Raw genomic sequence first — 14,225 nt, 5'->3', positions numbered from 1 at the left:
GTGCTAGGTGCACTGTGGCTTCAGACTTTAGCAGGCCTCCTTGTGACATCATAGAAATTGGAGACAGTAGTTGTGTGATTGCAAACTGCTGATTTCCATGTATGAACCTGTGTAGAAATTAAATATAGAGACAGTGATAAGTGGGCATGATTATGAATGTGGGTTTGTTGTGAGTGTGCATATGAGTATGTGTGAGCGAACGCAGTTATGAACGTGAGCGGTATGCCATGAATGATAGTGGCTTCATGACGATGGGTTTGGTGAATATGGGTGAGCATCTGTACAAACGTGGGTTCTGATGAGTGACAGTAGGCTAGTGTGTGAGTCGATGTTGTATATGTGAATGGAAGCTACAGCAAATGCGTATGTGTGCTAGCGTGTAGGAATGAGCGAGTTCCAACAAACGTGAGCGAGCATGAATTGGACGAAACAACATAACCTGGGAAGTTATTTGCGGGGGAGCATTAGTTATACACTTGTTCTGTTGACTTATTTCACGACTGCCGTAGGCAAAATAGTTGAGGCCTGTGTACTGGGTGATTTTAGCTCATGTTAAAGAACACCAGATGGTCAGAATTGCCGGAGCCCTCCACAACGGCACCTCTGATTATCATATCGTGGTTTCGGGACGTTATTCCAGATATTATTATTTCATGACTGCCATCCTTTTCTCTTTCGTTTTGTGCTTATAACCAATTCGACAAGCTTGATTCTGTAGTGTCACTTCTTTGGTAATGTGTCTGTAGAACGGTCTTCTTACTTCTTGCTTACTGTTCCCATGAGCAGGGGTGCAGTAGCTGCATAAAGGGGAGCCAAATTGGAACATTGGAATCTGATGTAGTTGATGGTTTGGTGCACTCATAAGCAATGAAGTCCTCATGCTGTGATAAGTGGGCTGACAGCGATTCATAAAAAGTAAAAAAAAAAAAGAAACACACTCACTACATATTTAGCAGAACATTTAGTTCCAGTTTAGTCAGCTAAAATTTGAATGCTGGCTAGAAATGCTATTCTTAGTGTGTCATTGTAGATGCACTTTGATTAGTGTAATTCAGCCCGGATGCTGCCCAACTGTAATGCTTGTGAGTTCATTTCTTTCAAGGAAGGCTGAGTGTATTGCAATGGTGTTTCTGAGATGTGCATTCTCTTTGTAGCTCATGTTTTTATTCCTTCAAGGTCAATAGATATTATGTAAAAGTTTGTAAAAGGAACATTGCTGCAAAATTTCTCATTTTGTGTTTCAGCTGATTCGATGCTCAAAGGACAATGCCATGTTGTCTCAGCTTGCTCGTGACCACCGTATCCTTGAATCTGTTTTGAGGCTACTCGGTGGTGAGGACCTTTGGTCATCGAAGCAGAGTGCTATTCTACTCAAACAAATGATGCGGGAAAAGGAAGTACTAAGTACCATGCTGCATCCTCCTGTGTCACACGTCCTGGACAGCGTTATGGATGGTGGCGATGTCTGTCGCTTCAGAGTGTTTGAGGTGAGCTTATGTTTGTTTGCTTTTTGCCAACTATTTGGTTCGCGACATGTCTTCAAGCAATGATTTTAGAAGCTTCGTGAGACTGCGGCGTGCAGCACATTCATTGCTGTTGCACGGTTTATGCTTACCACTTTACTCGGAAATGGGCAAAACCTGAGAAAATTTTTTTTTGCTGAATATTTCAGCGATATCTTCAGAATTCAGCACACAATATTTCAATCATTTTGTCAGTTTTTGGTCATGGACTGAGGTCTTCAATTTATCAAGATATGTTTCAACCATGGCCCACAGGGTTTCCTGGGTAATCATTCTCCAAGCTTGGTCCAACGACACTTTAAGGTCTGTCACACTGCTGTCTTCATGGGTGTGGGCGCCGAAAGCTTTAACCTCCCGGTGCCATCGTGGGCGGGGCCCCCAGACGGTACCCCCTGACGGGGGCATTCTCGTCTTCTCAGGACCAAATCAAGTTCTTTGACTGACTGACTGACTGACTGATGGGTGTGGGCCTTTTCTTCCTGAATAGCCCACACACAATCACCGGATTATTTTTCATGGCAGTTTGCTTGCTGCTCTTCAGATAAGATGAAGCCAGCTATGCTGGTCGACTCCTATTTGTGTACTGGGGGCCATTCTGTTACAGTGTTCAAGACTGCTTGCCAAAGTATGACTGGGACCAGGGTGTCAAGGGAGGCTCTAGAATATTTTCAAGGTATATGTCAATTTTTGTGTCTTACAGCACAAAAGTGAGGAAGTGTACAAACCTAGCTGGTTATCCCATTGCAAACTATGGCCAATACTGATATGTGACGGTGGAAAGGTGTCGTGTTGGAGCAAGTGCTCAAGAGTCTCGAGGATGGTGGTGGGCTTTCACCTAGATAAGTTTCTCATCAAGGACAGTAGTCAAGTGGGACATTGGTCAGCTGCCTCCTTCCCGGTGACAAGCACCAATAGCCATGCGAAATTTTTTCTCATCTTTCCCTTCTCTGCACCTTTTGTGTGTGTATATTTTCTGGAATCTGAGGGAGAACCTCTTGTAGTGGTGTTTCATGACTTCTGCTAGTTGTAGCTAGCACTTTAGCTCCAGGGCCAAGCTTCTGATTAAGCTCTGTGGCTGGTATTTAATCTTTCTTACAATTTTTAAGAGGTGAGAAGTGGCAGCAGGAATAAGATAGCTGATGTATCAGTCTTGCAAGTTCGCAACATGGAACACCCACCGGACATTATTACTGGGAATTTTCAGAGCTTGGCAATTTTGAAGGGAGCTTGTCCAGCCTGAATCAGTGACAAAAGAATTGCAGATCGATGTGGTCTAGGGCAGTGGTTCTCAAATGAGGGTTCGCGGACTCCAGGGGGTTCACGAAGCCATTTCTATGATCCGGGAAACCCTCACCCGCTTTTTTTAGAAAAGTCGCGCTTAAACTTTACTTAGACGCGACTGCGTCACGTATTGATGAACTGTCCAAAATGAAGTCATGTGGCACATTTGTTTGATGTTTTTGGTAGCAATACAAGGTAACTGTTTCATGCTCCAGTTGTGTTCATTTACCTACGTACCCCCTTCCTCTTTCTGCAAGGGGTCCCCCATCCTTTCCACCAGTCTACAAGGGGTCCCCGACACATCCGTGGCTGAGAATCACTGGTCTAGGGCATGCAATATTCTTCATTATTCACAAACTAATGTGAAGCTTGAAACACAAAGCGAAAGAATTGTAGCAAAAAAAAAAAACAAACAAACAAACAAACGGAAAACTTTTGAATGTTTGAGGCACAGTGACCGATAAAATTTGTGGCAGAGATTATGGTGCACACTGTATATACAGAGGCTCCCAGATATCACGCAGCACGATTAAAAAAAAAAAAAGGAACGGTGTTACGCGAACTAGCCCCTAGTGCATATTGTTCCCAGTACGCTGTAGTAGCCACTACTGATTTTTTCCTTAATGACAATAATTATTTGTCATTATTATATTTATAACTCAGAAAGTACTCCTCTAATTATCGAGATGTCAATGAGGCAGATGTGTGCATGTTAAAGTGACGCCTGTCTGTGTTACTTTAACTGCGTACTAACTGCGTGATCATTGTTTTCCATTATAAAAAAAGCCTGTGAATTAATAAAAGAACCCTTTTTTTCTTTCCCCCTTCCCCCCTTTTCACAGTGAATATTGCAATTTAAAAGTCACTGGGTTGTAGGATTGGTTTAGACGAGACTGAATTGTAAATTGACTAGTGCGCTTAGATTTAGGTACTAGTAAAGAAACCCCAGATATTCAAAAGTAAACTGACTTTCCTACTACAATGTGCCTCATAATTGTATCATGACTCTGGCGTGTAAAACCCCATATTCTTTTTTTTTCTTCCCTAGGTGGACATCAGTCTTTGAATAATGCCAAAAGTGAATAAAATTCAGCTGTTGTAAATATTATTAACAGCCACTGCAGTGGCCAAGTGGTTAAGGTGCTCGACTGCTCATCTAAAAGAAGCAGGTTTGATAGTGGCCATGGCACTTTCCTTTTGACGAAAGTGAAATGGTGGAGGCCCGTCTGCTGCATGACTTCAGTGCATGTTAAAAGGGCCCTGCAACACTTTTCCGAGTTTTAATGGAAGAGTCTCACCATTAGCGTATGTCTCTTCATGAACCACGTACTGGAAAGATTTTTAGAATGCATCAAGTACGAGCGGAGCTACAGGGGTTCGTTGCACCATAGCCTCCTATATTTTCTGTGCCCGCTCGAAGGAGGCAGAGCCTCCGTCCGCGCTCTCCCACCGGCTGACGCCGTTCCCCAAGAGATGGCGCCACCAGCCCTGGGGAGCGTGAAGTCATTTCGCCTTGGATCGCCGCAGGCCCCAGTCGATGTGCGCGTTGTGTTCCCGCGATTGAAGAACTTGTGCGTGTTCTCATGATTCCATGGCCTACTGCTGTGTTCCAAAGTGCAAATCTGATGCGAAACGTAAGGTACCGGGGATTTCGTTTCATGAAATTCCTAGGGACAGTGAAGCGAGGGCAGCCTGGTTGAAAGCCATCGCTAGGAAAGACTGGATGCCGAACACGACATCACGCTACTCCGTTGTGTGCAGCCGACATTTTCTCCTGATGGACTACAAAGAAGGATGTAAAACTCGAAAACTCAAGAGGAGTGCAACTCCCAGCGTGTTCGACGACTACCCGGAGTACATGCAGCCGAAGCCGAAGAAACCGCGGAGTGATGCGGCTGCGAGGAAACGAGCGCTTGCTACTGACAACGCTGCTGCGCGGCCTCTCGAGACAGGGACTGCAACAGGCCTTTTTGTTGGAGCCGATGAAGACACCGTGCCTGCGGATGGACTTACCTCAAGTTTTAGCTCTCCGGGTCTCGCAGAAGTTCCGTGCTTCACCGTACCACTACAAGTTGAGGTGGATGCTCCTTCTGAACCTACCTCAAAGCACGAAGCCACCCAGGTAGATGTTCGCAGTAGTATTTCTGTTTTAGAACGTCAGAAATTCAGACGAAAGGAGCGCGATTTAAAGACGCAAATACAACGGCTTCGTCAAACAATTGACAAATATAAAGAAGAACTGAAGCAATTAAAAGAAGATTGCAATTTGACTGCTTTTGCCAAGGTAGTTGAAGCTGCGCGAGAAAAGCACGTAGGGGCCTGCATCCTCGTTGACCAGGTGAACGATTTCGCCAAAATCAGACCTACTTACTCCGAGGTTACTGTTCGTAATTGCATTGTGTTGAGAAATTTGTCAACAAAGGCCTATGAATTTATAAGAAGGGAAAATCTCTTGAAGCTTCCAAGCAGGGCCACGTTACAGAGGTTTCTGGGCGTGACTACTGGCGAAGTGGGATTTACAAGTCTCGTGAAAGAGCGGGTGAAAGCGGAACTAGAAAATCTGAGCCCCCAGCAAGCGAAAGTGTGTTCTCTGGTTGTTGACGAAATGAGAATACGGCAACGCCTGCAATACAACAAGCAGAGAGATGCCTTCGTTGGAGAGGTGGACTTGGGTAAGGATTGTGGAACACCAACAAAAGGGGAACCAGTCCTAGCAAATTCACTGTTGTGTTTTATTTTGTCAGGGCTCTCTGTGCGCATTCGAATACCCGTGGGGTATTTTTTCACCAAGAACTGCACTGGACAGCAACTGTTCATGCTGATGAAATATGTGCTAAAAGAAGTGGAGACAGCTGGCTTCATTGTAATGCGCATCGTGACGGACAATCACAAAATTAATGTCCTTGCTTTGGAAATGCTTTGCAGTGGCAAACTGCAGCATTCTATAAAGCATCCCGAAGATCCCGACCGAAAGTTGATCATCGCCTTTGATCAATGCCATCTGATAAAGAATATTAGGTCGCAGTTCCTGGCCCGAGACATGGGAAAAAACAGTGAAGTTACATCCTCTCATGTGAAGAGCCTGTACAAGATGCAACAGGGGAGTGTAATCAAACCTGTACGATTCCTCACACGGAAGCATGTATTTCCATCAAGTATTGAAGCCATGAACGTCCACAAAGGTGTTCAGCTTTTCTCTCCGGCAGTTACAGCAGCGTTGAAACTGTTGCAGGAGCAAGCTGGACACACGTCTGACATCACCTTTGCTGATGCAGGCCCAACAATTGAGTTCATGGACACAGTGCATCGATGGTTTGTCTTAATGGACGTGAGTAACTGTGTCCAACACATACACAAGAATATGCCAGACTGCAAGCAGTACGAGTCTGCTTCTTATGAGCGCCTTGTGTGGCTCATGTCATCTTTCCTCGAATACCTTGAAGATTTGAGACGTGACTGCCAGCCAAAGCAGTTCCTCACTAAGGAAACGTATCATGCACTTATGCTGACTACGATGTCTAATGTTGAGTGCACCAAATACCTACTAGATGTAGTCTCCTTCAAGTTTGTGCTGACGAGGAAATTCTCGTCTGACCGATTGAATCCTTTTTCGGATGGATAAGAAGGTTAGCAGGAAGTAATGATCAGACTGACGTTCGGTCTGTTTTGTCTGGTGTTGAAAAGGCCTTAAAAACTGGCCTAATTTCTGCTTCAAAGACCAGTAACGTAGTGGATTCATCAAGCCATGGCTCAGATGCACTTAAAGTTACAAGCAAACAGAAAGAAGTTCAAGCAAGTCAGTTTCCAGTAGAAGCTAGAAAGCTTCTTGAAGACCTCCTAAGAAGTCCCGCAAGCTTGCTTCCGACTGTGGACACAGCAGCACTTGCTATGGTGGGAGGCTTCGTGGCCCGTGTCATACAAGAAAAGATTGCTTGAAGCTCCTGCATTTCAGTTGTCACAAAGCCAGCGTCCTCAGCCCCCATTGACAGTCTGATTAGGCACCAAGACAGAGGTGGGCTACTGTACCCCTCAAGTGAGCTTGTTCATGTTTTGTACGCGCTAAAAAAGTACACTGAACTCATCTTAAGCAAGCGCAGAGCAATACCAAGGCCTCTGCAGGAAACAGTCAGCAATGCTGTTTCTGCTATGGCAAACAGTGAAGTTTTTAAGCATGTTTGCATTGAGCACCGCTTGCAGCAGTTTCTGGAGCTTGTTTGCACGAAATTTTGCAAGCCTGTGTTCACGAACTACGCCCTGGGCGTGACTGACAAACACGATGTGAGGAAGGCACTTCACCACAAGCCCTTGTCGAGAAAAGTTCTAAAACTGTGAATTGTGTTTTTGCGGCTGCTTGACTGACTGTACTATTTTTCTTTCCTTGATGTTAGGAATTTCCTATGCACCATATGCATCTTCGCAGAATACCAACAAAATAAAAGTTGATGTCCAGAACAAAGTAACAAGCGTTGTCACTTGAGTTTCGGGTTTTACTGCAAAACCGCAATGAAGATGCGAGACATGCCGTAATATAGGACTATGGATTAATTTTGATCAGATGCGACTCTTCACCGTGGCCGTCAAGACTGCGCGCTGGCAAGAAACCTGCCGGCGAGAAAAAGGCCATGTTTTAGCGCACACGTACGCAGCATATGTGCATTTCATATTCGTCAAAATGCGACTTTGAGGCTGCGAAACCAACCCGCAGCGTTGTGCTTCACAACGTAATGCCGCAAAAGTAAGGAGCCGTCATGTGGTGCTGTCATATGTCGCTTTCTTATATCTTTTTAAAGCGGCGAGGCAGCTACAAGTATTGTGGATTCACCTATGAAGCTCTAGGGTACCGGGGACTAATATCCTTGGGGACAAGTATGAGTTTATCGCATCAGTTTATCGTGAACACGACGCAGCGCGTGCACAGACAACGTTATACGCAATCCGCATTCATACGCTTGTATGATGCATTTCTACTCACGGTAATGCTTGCTGATGATGGTAAAGTTGTCCAGGATGAATATAATAGTGCATTTTTACATTTGCGTCGAAGATATTTATGCTTTGTGGGATGCTCACTGAGTAAGCAGAAAGACTACGCGTCGTCTGCACTCCCCAGGGCTGCCGGCGCCCCCTGTCGGCTCGTCTTGAACTAGACGCGACGGTGCAATAGAATGGAAAGCGCGGGGATCGAGCGGGCACAGAAAGTATATAGGAGGCTATGGTTGCACGCTTCAAGCGTTTTTTCCTCTCCTTTCATACAAGTGGGCGCATTGCAAGCTACACGTGGAGGGGGCAAAGAGGTGTGTCTCTTTGTCGGTGCATGTCATGACCCTGAGCACAGGGGTGCAACAGCTTCGTCAATTGTGTCAGTTTGATACGATTCCCGATTGTTGCACCAAGCTGCGCCGAACCCGTGAAATTTGCTGAAATTGTGCCACGCTGCACCAAAATGCCCAGCCAGGCTCAAAATTTTTTTCAGGTGCACTGATTTCAACGAGAAATGCAGGCCACATCGGCTACCTGCAGCTTGCGCCATCAGTCAAAACGCACAGACCTGAACTATTATATAGTGCTTAGAATATACTTAAAATACTCTAGGCACCCATCCTACGCTCAGGAGACGCGATCGACCGGATAAAGTACCGATGCTGCGCGCCCATCGGTCCGCTGACTGCAGCTAATACCTATCGGCGGGACGACGGAACTTTAAGACAAGAATGCGTTGCTGTAGCCACCAACGCTTCACAGGAAACATAAGTTTCCTAGCCTGAAAACGAGGCTATGGCTTGTTAAGAACTAAAGCTGGAAGCGTATGCTGTGTTTTCTTAGCACAAACAAGCTCGACGTGCTGCGAATGCTGACGTTGCCAGCGACCACGTCGGTTTCCTTAGCAGTGGCACATAAAACATTTATTTTTGTCTTGAAGTTGCATCATCCCTGCCATGGTCCTGGCGATAAATATCTGGTACCGTCGCTGGGCCAACAGGGGTACGCCATTGTTATTTTACCTTGTCAAACGCGCCTTGCAAGGGAGGTAAGTGGGTTGGGGGTGTAGCGCTTAGAAAATTTCTTGGCTTTGGTTCTAATAATGCTTGGGCCTCCTTTGCCGCAGTACAACATTGCCCTGCGGAAAAACGTATTGAGATTTAAAAGGGGCTGTTAGCGCTAGTGGAACACTGCACGTTTTCCTCAGTTACTCATGCGTTTGCAAGCCGCACAATTCTCAGTACCAGTATAATCATGGACGCCTAAACAAGCTAATGGCAATCATTTGAAGCAGTGTATGGCATTGCTGCTTCCCTAAAAAAAAGCTGAATTGTGTGCCAGTTTTTTTCCCACCCCTACTGCTTGGTTTTACAAATCTCCCAAATTTCAAGGTCATGAGCTTGGCATATTGATATTTAAATTCGCAGAGTCTGTCAAATGAGTTGACAGCAGCAGCAAATGTTAATATTGACTTTATCATTGTTTGCCCAGCCGGGTGGTTAAAAATGCTACTTTCATTGAAATAGCAGTGCTCTGCTTGCATTGCTTGATTTAGGTGATGTTGAATGGTTTATACACATTTTTTTATCTAAACATAAGCTTTCTATTTTAAACTGCTCCAAATTTAGTATTTCATGATGAAAAATGCGTGTTGTTTTCCCGTAACCTGCTCCAAATTTGGAATTTAGTGCTTCAAAAGTAGCATTTTGCTGCTCCAAAAATTGAGTGAGTGAATGAACAAACTTATTCAAACCATCAGGTTGAGGCATGTGTCTAAGCCGCACTAGGGGCAGTGGAAAGACCCTGTCTCTCAGCCGCCTCCCGTGCTCGCTAGATGGCCCATATTTGATCTGCCCGATCTGAGCTGATCGGCGCGGCTCTCCACCGTTCCCCCCATGCTGTTCTGGGGAGACTGCATTGGCATCCTGTATCTGTGTGCATTCCCATAAAATATGCTCTAGAGTGGTGGGTTGTCTCATCATACTTAGCTTACACGAGTCATCTGGGTATAGTTCAAGGTAGATGCGATTTAGGTGCACCGGTTTGGGAAATGTTCTGGTTTGAAGTCGCCTCCAGTCAACCTCCTGAAATCTAATGCTGTCTGTCTGTCTGTACTGTAGGCCTTGAGCAGAGTTCTAGCTCGGCTTTCTCTTGTGCCTTGATTAAGTTTGGGTTGAATGTTTTTGGGCAGGTTGTATTTCAGCTGTTGCACCCATGTGAGCACATTTTTTTTTTTTTCTTCAATTGAGTGGCAACTTTCAGTGTGATTGTGTGTGGGGTGTGGGTGGTAGTGGGGGGGATGTATGTAGTAACATTTCGCGATGACCACTGTAACTATGATTCAGCCAATGGCTATGGACTTGGGTATATGGTGCAGTAATTTCGGTGTACAGCATAATTTGTAGGGAGAAAAGGGAGATTTCTAGCTGTCTTTGAGAATTAATTATAAATGCTGAGCCATGCGCTGCTCTATGATATCCACTACAGTGTGTTTCTCATAGCCTGGGTGCTTTGACGCATTGAACCTTACCAACTAACCAACCATTATTATTATTATTATTATTATTATTATTAATGCTTTGCCTTATATTATTTTATACTTTATGCAGGTCTTCGTGGAAGTGGCGCGGGCTTCTCCTGAAAACCTTGAACGGCTTTCGGAGAACGGCTATTTGGAGAGGCTGGTGAAGGAAATGGACAAGAATGATGTCTTAGTTCAGTTGAATGCATTAGAAGTGCTGACTGACCTTGTGTCCTGTAACCATGGCTTGGATTATCTTGAGCGAACTGGCATCATATCCAAGCTTCGTCAGAAGGCTCTAAACATTGGTTCTGATCCCCTTGGCAACTTTCTGGGCCCAGGTTTGTGTTAGTTTGAATGTTGCAACATGGCTGTGTGGTGTGGCATTTTCTTTAAGACTGATTCTACAGTTTGAAGAACGTTGTCGTATGTATGGTATTTCTTTTATAAGACAAGGTGTGCACACACGGACACAAGAGAGAAGTCAAGACACCACAAATGCTGGATTGATAATTGTTCCCTCTTGCAAAGGCATGCACAGATAAGTTTTTCTGCCTTCCTTCTTTTCCGCCACTGAGTGTTTGTGGGGTCTTGGCTTTATGTCCATGTTTGCATGTCCTGTCTTTTAATATGACTACATATTAACGAGCTCAGTGCTCTGTTTTTCTGCTCTGGTATTTATGGTGAAATACTCTGTATCGCTAAGAAACCACTAAGATTGCCTCCGTGGCACAATTTGATAGAGATTTTTAATTTAACAAGAATTTTATGCCCTCCAGGAAAAATGCAAAGAGTACTCTGAATTTCACACAGATGGTTGTGAAACATAAAACCACATGGATAGAGGAATCGTGATGGGGAAACCGCATTTAGTATATTGATTTTCCCCAGGTTATCTTCATTTTCAGTGCCGAAGTTGTATTCCTTATTGGAAGCAGTGCAAGAAATCGTCATTAGCCAACACAGAAAATTCGTGATATACACTCAAACCTCAGCATAACAGAGTTGTGTCTCACACGATAATAGGTTCATTATATCCAAAAATTTATTATAAAGAAATATTCCTAACACTGTATTATGGCAAAAATGTACTTCATTTACTTCATTTTAACCTATATATTGTTATATATGGTTTCTTTACATCGATGTTTGAGTGTAGACCAACCATTAAACGGTCTGCATTTTAAATCGGAATATTGTCACGGGGTCGTGACGGGGACGAATGGAGCACACTGCCAGTCGAATAATAAATTGTTTATTTGGGCGAACCTGTGCTCAGTAAACGGAAAGTCGGACTACAGTAGCAGTCTTGGACTGATAGCGGCGAACGGAGCGTCGGCCGTCGATCAACTACTGACAAGCGGCGAAGCAGGTCTGCATTTATACTCTTGCCGTCGAATGTTCTAGTGTTATTGCTGGCGGTGGTAGGTTCCAGAATAATCTGTACAGTTCGCAGTGTAGGCGTGATCTTATCAAAATAATCTACTACAGTCCGGAAGCTTCTCAAAAACTGCAGGCGCAGTTTGCTCTGAGAATTGTGTAGTGTTTTGGGACGATAACAAAACTTGGGAAATGGAACGTGGCAATATGAATTTTCACTTGGCAATATTTTAAACAGAGTGGCTACATATAGCTAGGTTATGACTATCTGCTTCTCCTAGGTACCTAGCCACACAAGGATAACATCCAATGAATAGACTTATGAATGCTCTTCTTAAGCAGCAAAGAAACCAGTTAAAAAGGTAAAAATTTCTGTGGGAGATAGCCAGTGAATAGTTTGTGTGGCTTTGTTATCAAAATGGCAAGAGCAGTGGGGAACCCGTGAAAATAATGAACTAGATGCATCTAGTTAATCTCTTAATTAGTGAACAGAAAACATCTCATCATCTAGAACATTTTATTGAGGTTATATTATGATAACTCTTAAAAAGGAGCCCTGCAACACTTGCTGAGCATGGTCAGAAAATGCTGCCGATTGGTTGCCAAATATTATAGCGCAGCACACAGCCTGGCATTCACAATAAATTGTCAGTCAGCTACAAAAAAAAAAATGCTCAAAAATCACTCGTAGAAAGCCATTTATTAGCCATTGGTTGACTTAAACGTGGCGCGCTCAGTCGTTACAGAGATCGTCGCGGGAAGCCGCGACTTGTCCACACATGCGCGCGTGATCACACTGAGAAAGTCGCACATTTGAAGGACAAAAAAGGAAAAAGTGCTCAAGATCACAAGGCGCATTTGACGTATTTTCTTTGCCCTTGTCATCTCTCCCTGCTTAGCTTCCAGCGCTTTCGTCGGAGTGCATCAAACTTTTCTAACTTTGCTTGTACTTGACGGATTCTTAAAATTTTTGCGGTGTTTAATCCGTGAGGTAATAAGCTCTTTTAGTGAATCCATTCCATGGTTACTTGAAAAAGTGTTTCAGGGCCCCTTTAATAGAACACAGGCATGTGACACATAACTGTCTTCTTGGAAGGAAACAAGTAACCTGTGAAAAATGGCAGGAACAGTAAACAGTATGGGTGTGAAAATATGGGAAATTTTAAATATTTATTCAATAGTGCTTGCTGTTTGATTCGATTTGCACCGAAATTTTACTATTCGTACTTCCCGAAGACAAAACACAGTCAATGTCAAACTGGCAATGGCCCCTTCAGATTTTGAATATGCTTCACCCCATCACACTCTCGTATTGCAGCAGAGCTCTTTGTCAGGCTCTGCTACAGTCTCAAATGTATTGACTCCAGAAAGCACTGGTTCCAACACGAAGACCATAGATGTAGAAAAGGTTGGGGCTCAATGCCGTTTTGGATCTGAAGTTTGGGCAACACTTTAGTTACACCAAATCGTCTACATAAATACAGTTCGTACTCTGCATTAAAAGGCCACTCAGCAGGTCCCTTACCAAATTTTAGTTAGACCGTGGAAATTGTTGGGTCTCTGATGAGGAACGTTTTGCTACAAAAATTTTTTGAATCGGTTAACTACGAGCTGAAAAAACAGTTTTTTTTTTAAAGCGGCACAAAATGAGGATGAGAGGAGACGAGCTTCAAACCCTTGCTGCTCCTCCGCGTAGCCTTCGCAAGCGAAATCTCTTCCATACCCTCTCCAGCATTCCACCAAGAGGTCACGTGCGCGTGACGTGCCCGAACAAGCCCAACCCCGTGCACGCGAGCAGCGTTTTTTTTTACCATCGTTGTTTTGAGGTTTACTGCCTGTTTCTGTGGGATGGTCTGGAAACGCTGACTTAAGATGCGATAGAATGGATGAGCACAATGAGTGCGCGAACGCAGAGGAGCGTTTTACGGCTGTTGTCTGCTTGATGTGCTGACCGCGAGGACACGAACGCATGCGAAACGCCGGTACATCGGCTCCACATCTCATTGCAGTTCACGGGGGAAAAAAAAATGAAACAAAAATAACGCTCACATTCCCTTATTGCATCTCATTATTTATCTAAAGATTTATTAATCTCTTCAAGCAAGAAATGCATAAACTACGCATGTCGTGTTAAATAATTTTTGCCATTTCACATTCCACTGTTGACAACGTCAGAATATAGTCGTCTACGTAGAGGACCAACGTGACTGCCGTGTATGTAGGGCCATTCATACCCGCACGCCATGCCCTCATTCTCTGGGTGCACGCTCGCTAAAGGAAGCGGGAGCAGCGTTCATCTTGAAATTTGACCCATTTCCGCAGCACGTAGCGTTGCAAATTTTGGCAGACGTGATCGTGAACGCCTCATCTACGCATTGCGCTTGTCAGCTAAAAATTGTCAAACCTGGTGAGTGGCCCTTTAAGGGGGCAGACTAGTCTTCGGAGTCGAAAAGCGACAAAAATATTCATTTTACAATATTGACATATTTGGTTTCTGCAAGTATTTTTCCATCTCTCGGCAAATTTTCACCCTTCAGGAA

At 44.3% G+C, this 14,225-nt stretch overlaps 1 protein-coding gene across 1 annotated transcript in view; it reads left to right on the top strand.

Annotated features, from left to right (window-relative positions):
• Nucleotides 1–14,225, top strand: part of LOC119161205 (26S proteasome non-ATPase regulatory subunit 5) — a 45,718-nt gene that overhangs the window by 9,670 nt on the left and 21,823 nt on the right. The window contains exons 3-4 of the mRNA XM_037413570.2: nucleotides 1,245–1,487; nucleotides 10,394–10,646. Coding sequence (XP_037269467.1) covers nucleotides 1,245–1,487; nucleotides 10,394–10,646 — 496 coding nt within the window. The remainder of the gene's footprint in view (nucleotides 1–1,244; nucleotides 1,488–10,393; nucleotides 10,647–14,225) is intronic.

The sequence above is a fragment of the Rhipicephalus microplus genome, chromosome X, assembly GCF_043290135.1.
Source record: "Rhipicephalus microplus isolate Deutch F79 chromosome X, USDA_Rmic, whole genome shotgun sequence".
Taxonomy (NCBI): Eukaryota; Metazoa; Arthropoda; class Arachnida; order Ixodida; family Ixodidae; genus Rhipicephalus; species Rhipicephalus microplus.
Note: the sequence above shows the minus strand (reverse complement) of the source record. Positions and strands in the feature narration are given on the sequence as shown.